General features: G+C 38.5%; 2 protein-coding genes and 1 pseudogene across 4 annotated transcripts; 1 reads left to right on the forward strand and 2 right to left on the reverse strand.

The window, feature by feature from the left end:
- The first annotated feature begins 17 nt into the window (after positions 1-17).
- Positions 18-5,347, forward strand: ATP5MD (ATP synthase membrane subunit DAPIT). Of its 3 annotated transcripts, none has more exons than XM_011363806.2 (5): positions 69-170; positions 723-842; positions 3,673-3,768; positions 3,848-3,940; positions 5,251-5,347. In XM_011363806.2, exons 3-4 carry the CDS (start codon positions 3,682-3,684, stop codon positions 3,935-3,937), a joined length of 177 nt encoding a protein of 58 aa, XP_011362108.1. In that variant the 5' UTR covers positions 69-170; positions 723-842; positions 3,673-3,681; the 3' UTR covers positions 3,938-3,940; positions 5,251-5,347. The 3 variants fall into 3 exon arrangements, with proteins under 3 accessions (XP_011362107.1, XP_011362108.1, XP_023388516.1); XM_023532748.1 differs by having other exon boundaries at positions 74-170; positions 551-842; XM_011363805.2 differs by lacking the exon at positions 723-842 and having other exon boundaries at positions 18-170.
- Positions 5,332-18,867, reverse strand: TAF5 (TATA-box binding protein associated factor 5). The gene is made up of 11 exons (XM_011363804.2): positions 18,278-18,867; positions 16,058-16,295; positions 12,155-12,470; positions 11,233-11,396; positions 10,993-11,128; positions 10,238-10,358; positions 9,245-9,374; positions 7,884-8,048; positions 7,062-7,239; positions 6,703-6,880; positions 5,332-6,386 (listed from the first exon to the last, which is right to left on the reverse strand). The coding sequence occupies exons 1-11, from the start codon at positions 18,834-18,836 to the stop codon at positions 6,169-6,171; spliced, it is 2,403 nt and encodes an 800-aa protein (XP_011362106.1). The 5' UTR covers positions 18,837-18,867; the 3' UTR covers positions 5,332-6,168.
- LOC111742263 lies at positions 9,829-9,946 on the reverse strand (annotated as a pseudogene).
- Positions 18,868-19,169: the final 302 nt, after the last annotated feature.

A 19,169-nucleotide genomic window follows, 5' to 3' on the forward strand; every position in this document is an offset into this window, starting at 1 on the left:
AGAGACAGGAAGCGGAAGGGCGGGACTTCGAACCGTAGCCAATCGATGTCAAAGGCTGAATCGCTGAGGCCGATTGATCGCGGGCGGGGGAGGCGGTTTCTTCCGGCCGGGCGGAGGGGCAGCTTCGTAGGTTGAAGGACACAGCCTGCGGAATTCTTGCCTTTTGCAAGGTAGGTGTGGAGGGGAACTTGGGCTGGGACCTCGCTCCTCTGCTTTGTGGCACAGACCTAGGACCAGATCGTTCCTGGTCCGGGAACATCTTGACGGCTTCGCTTTGAGGGACGAGAGCGGTGGGGAATGGAAAAGGACTTAGAGATCACGAGGGCCGGGGCGCGAGGGATCGGACAGACTCGGGGCGAGGCGTGTAGGTGCCTCCAAAGGCTCCCATAGCTCCCGAGGACCCTTAGATTGCATTTTCCATTGGAGGAAAATGAGGCCCGCAGCGAAGTAAGTCCCCCAAGGTCACCCAGTGACGTAATATTGGATGAGAACTTGGGCTTCTGACCTCACCTCTAACCGAATTAACCTCTTTTTTTCTGTATGCCCACAGCAGTTTGTTTACACTGAGCTGTGCTAAGGAAGCTGCCCAGTCAGGCCTCCTTGAGCTAGGCTGCAGCCTTTGTCAAAGCGAATGTTGCGTGTGGCCCGGCCCCTGCAGTTCGCCAGGCCCGCGCGGTAAACCGGTTAGATTTTTCATTTCACTATGTTCTGTCAACTGGAAGGCCTTTCCTAGGAGGGAGCCAGAACAGAGAACTGTAAACTTGAAGTTCAGGAGGCTGGTTTTGGTACCTGAGCGACTCGCTCATTTTTGCCTCCTTTACTGCGTGATCTCGCCATTCCAGGTAGGTGTCCAGTCATACATGAAGACCGCAGTATCGACAAATAGAAAGTAGCCAAGGCAATTGATCACTTTGGGCTTTTCCTGAAATGCAATTTTACAAGTGAGGAGAGGCATGGAAGAAGGATTAATTATATTTAATAGCTATTTGCCACTTAATTAGAAACAAAAGCGAAGACTCTATTGCTTAGACATTCCCACAGGCTACTACGTAACAATTGGTATAATTATTCTTAGGTAATTTTCTCCATTAATATGTTTTTCTAAACCTAAGCATAACTCAAATGGAAAGCAAGGTTCAGTTCAGTTATCCCGCAAAGGCACTCAACAGTTTGTTGAAGAGTGCAGACCTAAGTGTTTCCAAGCTTTGCTTGCATTGTTTATCTCACCAGTAACATCCCACTTTTCACTCCGTTTCATCTCAGCTTCTCAAGAGCCTTCTTTTAAGACCCAAACTAAATCGCAGTTCCTATACCATTCTCTTCAGTCAGAATTAGTCCTCTGTGGAATATCACAAGCATCAGCCTTCTTCTCATATTGTGTAGCGGGAAATTTAAAGCACCTTAAATTGTTTGAGTTGCACAACATATCCTCCTAAAATTTTTGTTAGGCTCAAGGTAATAGGGGTTAATTCCACAATATGAAGTCCTTGTTTTCTGTAGGTTTTCTCCTAGAAACCTGCTTGATAGTATGAGGTTGTAAAAATGTATCATGAAGGTGAATTGGGGGGTGGGGGAGGAGTATGCCTTTAACAAGTTAGAAAAACGAAACAGTTAATATAAAACCTACATCACAAAGATTTCTTTTAATGGCAATTTTCCTACTTGGGCTGGACAGGCCAAGGCTACTGAGGGGGTCCAAGAAAGTTTAGATTTCTTTCATTGCTCCAAGAATGTTCTTGAAACAGTGTTCAAAATTAAGGTCATTTGTCCAAAATTTTTATTGACAATTCTATGCACGGGAATGCCTCTGCAGGCCCTTGAATGGTAAAGTTGCACCAGTTTCCATAGCAATGGCTTCCTCACAGATCTCTCCCTCTTCCATTTCATCAAGAACCAGCTGTATCACTGTCACTGCCTACCAATCTCGACCGGACCTCGACCGGCTCGTCTGTGTTGCCAATCGACTCGGCGTGGCGTCGGTCGTGGTAGATAGGTGGTCATACATACGAATTTCCAAGCATTGTTCTGGTGACCTTTGCATATGCTTTTGCTATTTTTCATTATAAGAGAGAGACATGTCTTTGTAAAATACATAGGTACTATAGATAAAACTTCTATGAAAAATTTACTAAATATTCTTCCAGAGTGTTCTGTTACTGCAGTGTTTTTCAAACTTGAACCTGCATCAGAAACACCTAGAGGGCTTATTAAAACAGATCGTTGGGCTTCAGAGTTTCTGATTCAGTAGGCCTGAGGTATAAGGCCTGAAAACTTGCATTCCTAACAAGTTTCCAGTGATGGTGATGCTGCTAGTCTATGGACCAGACTTTAAGAACCATTGATGTACTCTGTAATACATTGTCTAGAAATAGGATTTTTTTTTTTAACATTACAAAGATCTTTCCATGTCATTACTATACACATTGTATTTCCTCCAGTGGAAACCATTTATCAGTCCCTTGTAGATAGACTTGCAGTTCTTCCCATTTACTTTCATAAACAGTATATCAGTCACCATCCTTGAACCATTTAATATGTTTCCACTTTGTAATATTTCCATAAGGGTAAATTCCTGGAGAACAAATGAACCAACTAGATTAAAGGGTATACTAATTTTATAATTTAAAAGATACTACAAAATTGTACTTAAGGAAATTGTACCAGTTTACACTCTAGCAGCGGTCCCCAGCCTTTTTGGCACCAGGGACCAGTGCTTCTATGAGAATCTAATGCCTGATGATCTGAAGTGGAGCTGAGGTGGTGATGCTAGCGCTGGGGAGTGGCTGCAAATACAGGTGAAGCTTCGCTTGCTCACCGCTCACCAGCTGTGCAGCCCAGTTCCTAACAGACCACAGACCAGTACTAGGCCACAGATCAGAGGTTGGGGATCTCTGCTCTAGGGAACAGAGGGAACACTTATTTTCACACTCTTGCTACTACTGCTTATTATCATAATTTTATCTTTGCCAGTCTCATGGTTAAATATTGATCTCATTTTACATTTCTTTTGATCATGAGATTGGTTATATTTCACCTTTTTTGTCCTTATTTTGCCTTCCCTAAAATGATTAAAATATTTGCCCATGTTTTCTTCCAGGATTTTTTTGGTTTCACCATTTACATTTAAATCTTTTCTCTATTTTGATGTAAGGATTAGGAAGGATTCCCCACCACCACCGATAGCTGCTATGTGTCAACTCCATTTCATAAATGATCCCTTCACCATCTAACCATGGAGGTCTTAAAAACTGTAGGAGTGGTTGCAAGTTAAGCTGTTTAGTTAGTGGTTACCCCTCTGAGAAACTTTGAAGTTTCACAAGCTCCAACTTTCAGCTAATCTTAAAACTGATTAATTCCATGTACATTATACTATGATATAGAGCCAGGAATGAAAACATCAAGCAATATTGAGTCAGAGGGTGGACTTAGAGACAACCATGTTCTCTTCTTATGCTGAGCGATTTGACATATATTCTGGAGTGTTGTGTAAAGTCTTCCTTCCAGAAGATTCTCATGTTCAAGGCTTTTTCCAGCATTTGCTTGCTATTGCTATGTTGTGCAAGACTATACATAAAAAACTTATATTCATATGCGATAACTTTTCAAGTTTTTAAACACAAACTTTTTTTTTAAATTGCATCTGAACCAATTTATTGTTGCTTTCTTTCTAAGATTGAAATCATGGCAGGTCCAGAAGCTGATGCCCAGTTCCATTTCACTGGCATTAAGAAATATTTCAACTCTTATACGATCACAGGTAGAATGAATGTAAGTATTAATGCCTTTAAGCAGTTATATTTTAGAATAATGTATCAGCGACTCCTGTTTACTTTTTTCTTTCTTTCAGTGTGTACTGGCCACATATGGAGGCCTTGCTTTGCTTGTTTTATACTTCAAGTTAAGATCTAAAAAAACTCCAGCTGTGAAAGCAACATAAAAGGTAAGGAGCTGACATTTATTTAAAAGTTTATAACTAGGCTATTTTGATGTTATGGTTTTTTCCATAACTGACTATAAAAGTGAATTATCATTATTCAAAATTTATTACATACAAGAAAAAAATATTACACATATTCCATTACCCTGACAATTTTAGTTGACATTTTGGTTTAACTTTGTGTATTTTCTTTGGGTTTCATGGGCTATGATTCATGACTGTTTTGTCTTATAACGAGTATGTTTGTTAATTTGAATGAGCGCTCACGGATATATGATTTTGCAGAGGAAATCTGTCTCCTATTAGATTTTTTTAAATGGAAATAACATTACTATGCCTGATTTTGAGCATGAAGTCTATATCTACGATTGTTTTCTTAGGCTGAAGTTGTTTCCCAAAGGATTGTGGGGCACCCACCTTCGTGAGAAGTTGTCTCTCTTGCCCAAATGTTGAATGTTTCTGGTTTTTAATTTGATAAATAAAAATAATTTGTCTTTTTGATGTTTTACATTTACCATTTGTATTTTTATTCTCTTGTGTTTTTCTCATTTAACAATTGAGACTTTGTGAAGACCTTATTTCTCTCATATAAGCTCTTTATGTAACAATTATTAACCACCCTTTTAAATCAGTTGCAATTATATCCTTTTTTTGCTAATTTGAAATTTTCCTATAAGCAGTTCTATCTTTTCCTTAAATCCCCAGACTTCATTTGCTTCTTATAGTGCTCCCAACCCCCATTTGCCCATGCTGAGTGAATAAATATTTGTGTCGGCAGTAGATATATACTGAAAACCCAAAAACAGATCTTTTATCTAATGTAGGTCTCCACAAACAAAATTTTCCCTCTGCTCTTAAGAGCTTTTCCAGTCCTTAGGGAACTGCATATCCCAGAATGCAGTGGTATATGGCTTAGTCCTGACAAATACGTAGTATTTTGTTTAATTTTCCATGTTAGGTACCTAACTTTGAGAGAGTTGTAATATCCCCATTATACAAATGGAGAAATTGTCTCAGATATTTAATAACAGATACATACCTGTTTTCTGCTGTTTGAAATGTTTATGTACTCGAATTTTCCAGTAGTGTACGTTTAGGATCATACTGAATTGTGGGCAACTCTTTTGTTAAACGTGGAGTGTTAGGTTAAATTGACTTTAGTTGAGAGACACCTTAATTTGGGGTGAAGGAGTTAACTGACTCCTTTCACAATCTGATGGATTTGCATTCAATTTCAGAGGGTTCACAGTCTTGTAATTTACTGAATGTCTTAAAACATATTTGTGCCTAAACTATTTTTCTTTTTTTTATAGGATTCTAAACTGTACCTCGTCTGTTCATGCTTGGAGAAGTTAATGTCAATTCATCATGTGATACTCAATTTGTACAATAAATTATGAACCTGGAAAAGCTGGTTGTCTTTATTTACAAGGTATCAAAAATATAAAAACTGTACAAAATGCAACAAAGGCAAAAAAACTGGCAGTGACTTGGTCTGAATCTTTTAGTTTCCCAAAGCAAGGCTCAGTATTGGAGGTAAGCAACTGAAATGTCTGTCTGACTTCAAGTGTACTAGGTTGTGTATAGCTATTTTAGCTGAAGTAGAACATGAAAGCTAAATTTCTTCACCTGGTTTATAGAGTGGTTAGGAGCACTCAAAATCTAACAGATGTAAATTCAGGTGTCCTTGGATGTTTGTACTTTATCTGACTCTTAGGAACTGTAGTTCACCTTACCCAGTTATATACATTCCACTAGTCATGGGCCAAGCAAAAATATTGGTGGATCATTTAAAATAGTACTTGAGTGCCATACAGTAACTACATTTTTACAGCAGAAACATACATGCTCATAGAATTCTTCAGCTAAAATTCAAGATGGTATTATATTACTCAATCTGAATCTAGAAGATGAATTATTGAAATCAATTTTTTTCTGAACATAATAAATTAAAATAGGATTTGAACAGAAAATGCATAGTTTCCACACAATCCAAAGCACCATAATGTCCCCTCCACAAACATAATACCTCTTATTCAACTAACGGAAATTAGTTAAATGTGGTTGCTATAGAAACGTGGAACTGTCCTATTCAGATTTTCCAAGCAGCATACTTCCAGATCCGTATAGACAAAACATTCTTTGTAGCTTAAATATTAATCACTGAGGTATTTGCTTTTAGTCTCCCTTTTTCAAACAGTAGCTTCCAAAAGGTCTTCAATACCGATGGTTTATTGTGGACTATAAGCTCCTGCAGCTAGAACCAAGTTTCTTCGAGTAAAATGGAGGTGTACAACTGGTGTTGATTTGGTCATATATGTTCCCAACAATAACTCCTGTGAATTCTCAGGTAAATTTATATGCCCAGTGGCTGTAGTAAAGTCATCAGTCTCTAAATCTTCAAATGCTTTGACAGCATCCCATAACCGTACTGTATTATCCATTGAACCTAAGGGAGAGTCAAAGGAGACCATTTATTAGCATCTACTATATTTAGCTTCTGACATTTTGTCAAGTATACTATGTGTATTTACTGTATATGATTGGTAAAAAATCTAAACTTGATTAATAGCTCTGTTCCCTCTAAAGGAGCATTTCAAGTAGTTTATCCTGAGAAGTCAATATACAAGTAAGACGTCACTCTGGAATAATGGCTAAGGAAAAGCAAAACCTAAAACAGCAGAACTTAATTTTGCAATTGTCAACACTCAAGTGTTTTAACATACTATTGACCCTTTACCACAAAGTCATTTCTAATCATTTACCTGATGCCAAAATTTCACCGTCTCTACTAAATCTAAGTGAACAAACTGTATCAGTGTGGCCTTTTAATTCTCCAACCATCAAACCATGTCCAATATCCCAAAGGAGTACTCTGCCATCAGTTGCTCCTGTCGCCAGGAATCTCCCATTGGGAGAAAATGTCAAGGAATGAATTGGTCCCTAGAAAAAAAGTCCATGGAAAGGGTCAAAAGTAAGGCTAAAAATATCTAAGAAAAAAAGACAGAATTTTTAAGTTTAGTGGTATGAATAGTATCTTTAAAAAGGGTTACCGGTTAATTTTTAAAATATTTTTATCTCAAAAGCAACCTCGTATGCTAGACTAATGAAGGTGTAAAAATACCTTGTGTCCAGTGAAGATCCTTACACAGTTCCCATTCAGGACATCCCAGAGCCGCACAGTTCTGTCTGCAGAGCCCGTAGCAACATAATTAGAATTTGGATGGAACCTGGTACAATTTACATCAGCAAGATGGCCAGCAAATATCCTTAAAGGCTGATAGTGGTCTGTAGCCCAGAGCCTTTTAAAAAATTTATTAAAAGCAAAAGATGATTAATAGTTAAGTATGAAATGTGAAAATTTTATCTAAAATAAACATCCCTGTGAAATGTTAGCTTCAAATGGGCTCCCTGACTAGTTACCTGAGGGAAAGAAGGAATGATTGAGACTAAATAACATTCTTAAAAACTAAGTTGATCTAATACAAACATTTTTTAATTTTATAATTATTCAGTTCTCTCTATATCCCACCCCACCCCCACCTCTTTCTCTTACCCCAGCTCCTAGTCTAACCCATAGAAAAGTTTTGGCCATCATATAGTTTCTCACCTGAGCTACCTCATCCTGAGCTTTAAAGGAGATGATGGAAACAAAGGTGCTACAGTGGTGAAAGACAAGGTTAGACAGCTGATGGGAGGCAGGCAACGTGTGTTAATAAGCTAACTTGAGGAAGAAAAACAGGGCTCAGGACTCTTGGCATAGACATGGTTACAGAGAGTAATACTCCTTCCCAAATCCGTTTTCAGATAGGGAGCTATAAATGCTGACATCCTCAAAAAGTTGATCCTGAATAACAGAAGTGAAAATCAGTTTGCCTGGAGTTTGTAATTCCCAACAAGAAACCATTCTGTTCTTAGAACAGACCCAGTCACAAGATGTTCTTACCGAGCTACTCGGTCATGGCCCCCTGACACAAAATAATATCCATATGGAGAAAACTGTGTGTCCCAAACTGGATAGTTGTGTCCTTTATATCCCACCAAGCAAGTAAATGTTTGAAGACTCCACAATCTAACAGTTCCATCCTCTGAAGAGGAAAGCAGGTAGTTCCTGAGAGAACAGAAGGTAATATATTTGATTATCAGAGTAACTTTCAGTTGCCTGTCCAGTTTCTCTGTACATTTGACTACATTAAATATAGCTGACATGCTACATTCTCACTTGCAATTTATACATGAAATGCACAGTAGGTAACAAGAGTTGAAAGTACTAATGTTAGTCGTGACACCCTACATCTGAGCACCTACTGAATGAGTTTAGATATTTTTAAAAATCTATTCGGGAAAATCAGTTCTAAAAAAAAAAAAAAAAAAAGGACAATGACAAAAAGTATGGTCAAATAAGGTCAATTGAGAAAGGCTTCTAAGAAATGTGATATGTCACACTTAAACAATTTTTTACTTTAAAATGGAAATGTTATTTTCCTATCCTGTATAAGTTGTTTAAGAATTTAAAAGAAAATGTCTTGACAAAAAAAAAAAAGCAAAAAATAAAAAACACTATAGACACATGAATAATACTCTACCTTTTTCAAGGATAAATATAAAAACTGAACTACTCAGAGTATTATAGCTTTCATTGAAATCAAAAGTTCCTCTCAAGTAAAAATGTATCCTCTGGCTAAACCTTATCAAACAACAAAAACCTCATTCTCAGAGGCTCATAAAGATGAAAATCTTGATGGATTAAAAGCTATCCAAGGAAGATACACAGATGGTATGATAAATACGAAACACCCTTCTCTCATTCCAACAATGTTAGAGATCATAAAAAATAGGCAAATACCTATTTATGCGTTTCAAATTCCCCTTAGTATCCTCCTAGTTCTTTTGATTATACAAGAATAAATCTTCAATTGATAACTAATATGCCTTTCATATCAGGAATCTGTTGTAAATTTGAAGATGATAGAAGACAGCAGTAGCCACAAAACCCAAAGAAGCAAATCAAACCCCTACCAAGGTTATACAAAACTAAAGCTAATTTTTAAAACCAACAAACCCTGAAGCTCTGCATTTTGATTCTGTAAATTCGGGTATGTATTTTGTTGCTATCTTTTATACCAGTACCCCAAGATGAATTAGCAAATGGCAAGATTCTAAAATGGCAAGATAATGAATGACAGGCAACCATGAGATTTTTCTAACAGGAATTTTTGCAACATTTGCATAATGTTTCCAGTAGTTAACATTTACATAATTTCAATATAATACAGTAGCACTTAATTTTTATTGTTTGTACTTTACCTATCTGGACTGAAGCTGGCTCCATAGACAGGCCCACTGTGACCATACAAAATCTTCAACTCACTTGCTGTTTTCTCATCCATGATTCTTTCTAAGACATCGTCTGATTCTTTGTCTATTAGGCTAAGATCTAAAATGGTCCAGAAATACTGATTTTTAAAAGTACATTCATTAAGACATCTTAAAGCAATCACATCACAGTTCAGGAGAAGAACTAACATTTGAACAATTCATCCTATATACCACCCACTGTGCTAATGCCCCTAAGTTAGGTGATACTATCCCAATGTATAGGAGAAGAAACAGCTTCAGAACAGTTCATTTGCCAGAGTGTACACAGCTATTCAATGTTGGAACTAGGACTGAAACTCAAGTTTATCTACTGTATCACAATGTTTCACAAAAATGAAAACGAGGGAATATTAAATTACTGAAAATGTATTAACTTGTTTAAACAACGGTTAGCAAGAAGCTCTTTAAAATGAAATCCTGACCTTATTCTTTTTTAGCCATTTTTATGGCTAAAACAGAAAACATTCTCCCACTATTTAAAGGTTTTTTATTTTTTATTTTATTTTATTTTACGCCTATAGCACCCAGTCTTCTAGGTGGTCTCCCATCCAAGTAATAACCAGGCCTGACCCTGCTTAGCCTCCGAGATCAAACAGGATCAGGCATGTTCAGGGTGGCATGGCTGTAGACTAAAGGTTTTTTAAAATTCATAAGCAAACAATCATAAAACGTTAGATTTTTAACCTTAAGGAGTTTTGTAGCTTAATCCCCTCATTCTACAGCTGAGAAAACTGAGGCCCAGAGTAATTAAACCAATCTCCTGATTGCCACTCCAATGCACTTTTCATTGTCAAGAATGTTAGTATTTTGAGGTAAAATCTAGTGAAAGTCAGTAAAGGTCACAATCTCTTGTGTATATTCCATGGAATCAAGATTGGTATAAAGTAATGAGTTTACCTCCTGACACGTCATCTTAGTTACCTGCTGCTTGTTTGACACTACGAAGCTTTTTGGGAGTCACAGACCACACTCTGACGGTTGAATCTGCAAAACCTCCAGCAATCAAACTAGAATCATCAGTGACATCCACTGCAGTGAGGCCCTGCCAAAAAAAAAAAAAAGAGGAGGCTTTATACTAAACAATACTGTTTTAGGGGAGACAATCACATCTTAGAGGATATATGATAGCTATTTTTCTTATAATAGATCATCTGAGATTTTATTCTTCTATGAAACCAACTGTTCAAAATCACTTTGAGAACATGTCATCATTTACCCTTCGTGCAAATTTGAAGCGCATGATATGAAGCAAATGTTAATCATTTTTGCACTTTACTAAATACATCCTCAGCAGCCTATTATAAAGAGCCTATCAAGGAATGCAGAATTCTTAATAAGAAATACGAAGTTTATGTAAGTACTTAAACTAATTTCAATGGAGATGAACTACTCAGTTTCTTCCTCAAAGGCTAGCAGAATTCTAATCAGTGAAATGAGTGGCACATATATGTAAGATTCTGGTATCTACAAGTTCTTAAGTTCTTTTAAACATTGCCTGCTATCTTTTCATAGCAGTGTTTAATTCTCCTTTCTTAATGGCTGTCTCTAAGCTATATTTATATTAAGAGTTTAAATAAGAAAATCCAATTCAGTTAACATATTTAAGTTTCTTTTAATGGTAAATCACCATTTTGACATGATTTACCAGACAGAAATTACCCAATTATTTTACCAACCTGATAAGCATTAAGGAATGTATAGAAACAAATGGAGGGTAAACAGTCTGGCCCAAGGCGCACTCGTTTGGTGGTTTCTTTCATATTCATTATCTTATCCAACTTATCTGAATCTTTCAACTCAGGTAGAGGGATTCTGTGAAAGAAAAACAGACTAGAAATTACTCTATTAAGAAACTTGAACCCTGTAAAACATATCAGCTTATATCTCCACACATGTTCCTGAGGTCTTTTCCTCACCTGTTCTGAGGTGGAGCATTGGGATCTTGTTTTTTGCTTTTAGATCCAATACTATCTTTTTTAGGCTTCTTCTTTTTAGGTTTTCCTTCTTCATTTTCTCCTTCTTCATCTTCATCATCCAAAGGCACCTCAATTTCTGGCTCTTTCAATAAACCAAAAAATACCTACAAGTGAAAAGAGCCAACATTTTTTAAATTAATCTTTTTGTTCATTAATACATCCATTTCATATCTTGACAGAATGAATCGCAATTATAATATAGTAATTTACATCCTGAAGCAGATTCTGTACTTGTCTACCCAATAGCCAATCTCCCCCTTTTCCTTACTAACAGAACCCTGATTTTGTTGGAGCAGCAATATGCTCAGTTCGATAATTTCTGTTTGTGGGCTCCCTTGCAGCTAAGAATGGCCATATAATATTATTCCGGCCAGCTGATGTAGACACAAATATACAGGGTACAGTTTTAGAAAAAATACTGTTTTTCTGATAAAAAGGGAGAGAGTCAACAGGAATATGCCTTTTGTCCTCCCCCTTCTGCCTTCCTGGAATGCAGTTGCAATGCTGGAGCTGCAAGAGCCATCTGTGAGCACAGACAGCCACATTCTAAAGATAGTGAAGAAGAAACTAGGGTCATTGGCATTATGGAGTCCTCATGCCAGCCCAGGAAGGCCTTTCTCTGTAATTCATTTTGTGTGAGAAAAAACTCCTACTTGTTTCAACAACCGTAGTCAGGGTTCTGTTAAATGCAACTATTCCCAAATTCTCACTGATATATACACCATCCTTAGAACATGAAACTTAGTATACAGTGTAAAATTATTCCCAAACTAGCTATAAGAAAAATGTGTAAATCATGTAGATGGAAATGCTACAATTTTTCATAATCTGCATTATATAGTTCTTAGGTTTATTCCCATACCTTTGATTTGTTTGCCTCTCGTTTAGCCTCTCCTGCCAAACTTCCCACCATCGCATCTATCTGTTGCTTACTACGCGGCATCCCATCAAAGATGTCAATGTAGAGGTGCTCCTGAACTATGTTCCATATCTGATTGTTCTGTTTCTCCTGAAGATGCCTCTTCAAGAGTTGATACGAGTCACGGGAAATACGAAGAACAAATTTACTTGTTCGAAAATCCAACATGGTCTCATTCCCTTTCATGTGTTCCTTTTTGGTAAGACTAGATAATACTCGTAGGTCATCTTGGTAATAACATTCCTGATCTCCATGGAACCTGTTTTAGTGATTTTAAAAAGTCATTTTTCAATGTAATCATTAAGGGATCTGCCTCTCCCCCATATATTTATAAACATACCAAAATATTTTCAATGTAGTTGTCTAAATAATCCTGGACTAGGCTGTAGGATCAGAAGTAACTCATTTCAAAATAATTACAATTCAGTTTCTGAATTCACCCTTAAAATGACCACAATGTAACTCTCTAATGAAATATAAACATTTTAAAAGAATTGGAAATAAATACCAGAAGTGAATGAAAGATAAGATGTTGCCATTGGTAGACAGTCTCTTTTGAATGCCGCCATTGGTAGACAGTCTCTTTTAATGCTACCATTGGTAGACATTTGAAAATATTAAAATCTTTGCTTTATTAAATTTTATGTTCTCTCAAAATTCACTTTTAAAAACTTTTTATGGAAAATTTCAAACATACAAAAGTAGAAATTAATATAATGAACTCAATGTACCTATCACCCAGCCTCTCAACAGTAATCAATACATAGCATAAAACCCACCATTTTTAATGATTTTTTATATTCTTAATACCAGACATACTTGTTAAACATCAGTATTTTAATAACACGACTAAAGAACAAACAAATGTTGATACCAAAGAATGAGCACTTCCATTTACTCACCATTACCAGAGGCAAGTAAATAAAGCTTTTCAGCCTTGGGGACAATTAGTAAATTTAAATGTTACTTTTTTTGTACAAATCCTAATTTCTTCTAATTAAGTAAAATTAAAGATCATATATTTGGCACTCACTAAGAGCAGCAAACAATGCAAAAACATTTAGAAAACAATGCCTAAACATATTAGGGCCCTAACTCTGATAGACATATAGCCAATAGATTCCTAAATTGTGACCTGTGTTATCCTATTATTACTCATCAAGACATGAACTGTGGTGACAGAAAGAAATCTAACTATGAAGGATGAACACACAGTGTAAATATATATATAATATATATGCCTTACTGTTAAAGAGTACAGCTGAAACTGACTGGATTTCATTAACCAATGTCACCATAAAAAAAAATAAATTTAAAAAATAAAATAATTTTTTTTAAAAAAAGACATGAACTAAGGGTTTTTGTCTAAGATTTGAATGAAATTAGAAATATTATCCTCCTAATTTTTTATCAGTCACTGCCCATAACCTCATCTGAGCACTGGATTCAGACAAGAGCTGAGACTGTCCGTAACAAGAAGACAGAGTCCCCCTATGATATTCAGCTTCCTATGCGAGAAGGCTATACCATGAGACTGGAAGAGAAAGAGGTTTACTGATGCAATACCATTAAAAAATTAGCCTATGGTAGAAGTTCCATCATTATCAACCTTACTTTTTTTCTTTTCGAAAACACTGAAGTACAGAACATTTGCTTCATATGCCTTCTATTAGGCATCATGAAATAATGAATGAATATAATGGCATAGAAGCCAGGAGTCCCAAGGTCTATTATTCCTCTATTTCCAGTACCTGTGTTATCTGACAAGTCCTGGCTTTTGGGTCTATTGCTTGTACTAAATTAAAGAGCTCTCAAACTGTTAAGCACTGCCACCTTCATTTTTTTTTTTTTTTTTCCTGGATGAAAACTTTTATAATACTTTGGTCAGGCTGCAGGATTCAGATATAACAACTTCCCTTCTTGAACACTTTTCTTTGGCTTCTATAACACCACTCTCACAGTTTCCTTCCTACTTCCCTGGCCTCTCCTTTTATAGCTCTTCAAATGTTAGAGATCCTAGCCCTCTCATTGACTTATTTCATAACCCTTGCAAACAATCTCATCCATATCCATCAATACTGCACACAACTCCAATTTATAGCTCGTCTCTACCTCTTCCCTGAGCTCCAGAGCCTTATATATCATCCACCTAACAACTTGACATCTTTTAAATAAGTCAAAGGCATATTCAAATCTGAACTCGATTTCTTCCACAACCTGACAAACCAGGTCCTTCCAGGGTTTTCTGTCTCAGTGAAGAGCACCCTTATCCAGCCAGGGGAGCCAGAAACCTAGTGTTTATCAATGATATCTTCGTCTCCCTCACCTCCATATCCAATCCATCACCAAATGCCTCACCAGCATGTTCACTTCCTTTCACCATCACTATCACACCCTATTCCAGTGTTTCTCAACAAGGGTACTATTGGCATTTGGGGCAGAACAGTTCTCTGCTAAGTGAGACTACTTGCACATTAGAACATTTGGTATCCCTAAGCCACATGCTCCTCCCCTCTACTCATTATGACAACCAAAAACACCTCCACACATTTGCAGGGGAAGGAGAAATAATATACACCACACCATCACCATCACCTCCCCCGACCAGCTGAAAACCACAATCACTTCCAAAACTGGTCAATCTATAGTGACTCTGTCCCACCACCACCACAGTCTGTTTTCCCCACTGCATAAAGATCCTTTCGAAATGCAAATCTAATAATGACATGGTCCTTCGATGACTTCTGTAGCAGAGATACCTCACTGTCCCCAAATATCCATTGTTTTCCTTCCTCCACAATAGAACGCTTGAATATTAGCTAAGCACAATGGCACCTAGGTAAATAGCATATTTCCTACCTTTCTTGTAGGCAGGTGGGGCTGTTGACTAATGACATAAAAGAAAAAGTGTATGCAACTTCCAGTAAGGATGTGTGCCCTACCTGCTAACTATAACAGTGATGTGACTGCTTAGAGACAGACAGCCATCTCATGCCACTGGTGGAAGTTGCATGAGAGGAATGGTAGAGCAACAAGATCAAAACCAACTGAGTCCCTAATGATCGAAGACTCCATACCAGTCCTGGACTGCCTACTTCATGAGAGAAAGAAATAAACTTTTATCACATTTAAGCCTCTATTGTTGGGGTTTTCAGTGATTCTCAGTCTATTCTAATGCTAACACAGCTTCCTATTGCTCTTGGGATAAGAACAAAAATAAGCTTTTATTTTATTTATGCCATTATTGTTTGAGTTTACAGTGAATCTCAGCCAAATCTAATCCTACCCAATACAATCCCCTACTGATCTTAGCATACAAAGACCTTCAGCAAAGCCCAAGGACGCCTATTCCAGCCCTTAACCAACTGTCCAGCTTCACGTTGAACTACACTCCACCCCTATACTCTGCTCCAGCCACACTGCCCTTCTTTCATCTCTGTACCTACCATGATCCCTACCACCACACGGGATCACTTTCTCTGGGAGCCTTCCCTGACTTCTCTAACCAGATCAAACTCCCCATTTTAGATTCTCATAGCATCAGGAACCTCTCCTTTATAAAGCACTATTTGAGTTGTAATCTTACATTGTGTGGTCACAGATATGTGTACACTACATATATATTTATATACACATAGATACCAAATCAAACTCTCCATATAGATTCTCATAGCATCAGGAACCTCTCCTTTATAAAGTACTATTTGAGTTGCACTCTTACATTGTGTGGTCATAGATATGTATACACTACATATATATTTATATACATACAGATACACTATATACACACATGTGTATATACTCACTCACTTATATATGCTAAATATATATTAAAAAATCACATACTTCTCAAAGAATGATTTTGCTTCATTCTCATGTTGATTGTAGACCAGTTCCAAGTACATATGTACAAACAAAGGATAAAAGAGTTGGGATAACTCTGCCCGATGGCAGTCCAAGGAACACTCAATGAAGTGTTTCAGTCCACTATAGTATTCTTCATACATTGTGGGGTCTCCTTGTTGGTTGTAAGCTGACAGCACAGCACTGACATCCGGCTGGTCTTCCACAGCTACGCTTCCAACTGTTTAAAAAATGAAAAAAAACTTTCAAAAAAATGCCCTGATATACACCAAGTGACTAGGGCTGTTTTGTTAAGGTCCAGAGGTAAATTGCTTCTTAAATGTTTATCCCTCCCCTCTCAAACTCTCTTCCGCAACAGTCATCTTTTAATGGGATTTTCACTTTGTTTCAGTCGCTCATTCACAACTTCTTCAGCTTGTATCTTAAAATTTTCAAATCAATAACAAAAGATCCAATATTTTCCCTTGAGCTACCTTATTGTAAAGAAAAACTTCATAAAGCATGGATGTGCAAATCAAAAACTATACCAATCTCCTCTCAAGGCTTAGTGCAAATTGCACCCATCACCACCGAGCCATGGCCTGAAGTAATATTCCCAACTCTCTGAGCTACTTAAGTACTCTGTATAACTTTCCTGTAACATCTGATCCTTCATATGTATACATCTATCATTCCTCATAAAATGTAAGCATTTTAAAGGGTGGAAAGGACATGCCTTATTTATATTTCTAACAAATATGCTTAAAACAATTTCCAGAACCACCATTTCAAGACAGAAAACAAGTATATATTTGTAATATAGCAATACAAACAATGATATATCTGTCAATTGAATCAGCTCTATTACTGAAATTTTTAAATTGCAATTATAATACTGTTATGTTCTTTACCACACGAATAAAAAATGATAAATTCTTTTGGTTACTCTGGTGGCTGTTTCCTCCTCAGTGGTTTCTGAGTTAAGATCTAAAATACAGGTCAAGTTTATGAAGAGATAAGAGATTATAAAAAAATGACCAACAACATACTACATTTGTCTTACAGTTCATTCACAAAATTCAGCATTCAGAAAAGATTGCTCTCAAATCACATTTTCGCACACTTCTATTTATGGTCAGTCATACTTCACTTCTGGCAATACTGCAAAGATTAGATCTCAGAAACAAAGATTAGTTTGGCTAGAGGCTTTGCACTAGATAATTTAATTCAACAAACATTTATTATTAGTTCAGGATCACCTTTAAGACCTTATATGGGTATGAGTTTTACTGCATAGACTTTGTGAAAACAGTTGTTGAGAGAGGGGGGAGGGGCACTCGGATGTCAGGAACGGATACCCAGGCATAAATTTTTCAATGCCAGTCATTTTACATATATCTAAGCCACATAATAACCCATTTAACAGAAGAAAAAACTCAATCTTAGGAAGAATAACTTAATCAGCACCACACAAGTAAAAGCAACAGAGATACAATCTCTGTTGTGTCTGGGTTCTGTCCAATGCCTAGTCCTAAATGAATGGTTCTCAAACTTAGCCACAAATCGATACCCCTTATTCAAAAAATGCAGATTCCCAGGCTCCACTTCTACAGGGTCTGATTCTCTAAATGTGAAATGATACCCAGGAATCTACATTCCCCAAAAGATTTAACACTCGTGGTAGTCAGCCTGTATTTTGAGAAATACTGACTACACTATGCTCTATCACTCCCTGGCTGTGTGTCCAAAGCAAGTCCCTTGGCCTTTCTCAGTCTGTTTTCTCATCTCTAAAATAGAGGTAATGTCTACTTTACAGTGGAACTGTGAGAATTAGGACACAGAACCTAAAGTATTTATAGTACTTAACGTACGCTAGTGGAGAACTGTACAAATATTGTTAGTGTTAACGCAGACCTGCTTAAGGCTCGAGAGCCCCAATAAGAGAATAGGGGACCAAAACCTGAAGGTCCCCGCGTCTCCGAGCCCATCTTCCCCATACATCCCTCTGCTCAACAGCTCTCAGCCTCTCGCTGGAACTGACAGCTCTAGCAAGAAGATTAGACTGCGCAGCCGGCGCACTAGAGAAAGGGGCGGGCATGTGGCCCTAGAGGCGGGCCCAGGAAATTCAAAACAAGCCCGCAGAGGAGCAGGCCTGCTAGCCTCGGCATTGCCGGCTCGCTCCACTTCGTACTGGCTTTGCCTTCCCGGGACCCCGCGGCTCACCTTTCCCCGGAGCCGCAGGACCTGTTGCTGAGCCCGAGACGGCGATAGCCCCTGAAGAACCGGTGCCCGGAGGGTCGGGAGCCGCAGGGCCGGGAGCCGAGGCTGTGACCCGGCTGAGAAGCGCGTTAGCCGCCTCAGCGCCGGCGCCGTCCACCTCTCCCGGGGCTCCGGAGCCCGCCACTGCCTCCTCCAGCAGCCGGGCCTCACGGCGCAGCGCCTCTTCGGCCTCGCGAAGATTGCTCTGCCGTAGGAACTGCAGCACGGCCAGCAGAGTCTGTCGGTCGTGGGAAGCGCCGGCCTCGGGAGCAGCGGTGGGCGCCGGGGCTGCTCCCGCCGGGGCAACGGCGGAGACAGCCGCCGAGGGTTTGGGGGTCCCACCATCCCCGCCGGCCGACGACGACGCCGCAACGTTCCCGCCGCCGCCGTTGGGGCCATTGTTGGTAGTGCCGCCGCCACCCTCGCCAGCTCCGTCCCCAGCCTGCGGAGGTAGCAGCGTCGGCGGTCCCTCAGGCTCTAACTTGACCGCCACCTCCGTCTGCTCCTCCGCCAGCGCCGCCATCTTGCGGCTAAGCCACCTCGCGCCGTCAAGTGTGATTGCGTTTTCGCCACATGGAGGGCGGGGAGGAACATTTTACGACATCTTTGGGAGGCGATTTACGGTAGGAGGAGGGGCGAGAAAGAAGGTAAAAAAAGAATGCGAGCGAGGCCAACTTTCAAAAGAGTGACCTAAAAGCCGGAAGTTGGTGATGGTGACCGCCTATTGCATTTGCCTGAAAGTAATTACTATTTATTGCAGACCAGCTATATTCAGGCACTGGGTTAGACGTTTTACATTATGTGACTTTTGATTCAACAATGTTATAGGCTACTATTAGCCTTGCTTTACAGATGG

The sequence above is a fragment of the Pteropus vampyrus genome, unplaced genomic scaffold (genome assembly GCF_000151845.1).
Source record: "Pteropus vampyrus isolate Shadow unplaced genomic scaffold, Pvam_2.0 Scaffold89, whole genome shotgun sequence".
Lineage (NCBI taxonomy): Eukaryota > Metazoa > Chordata > Mammalia > Chiroptera > Pteropodidae > Pteropus > Pteropus vampyrus.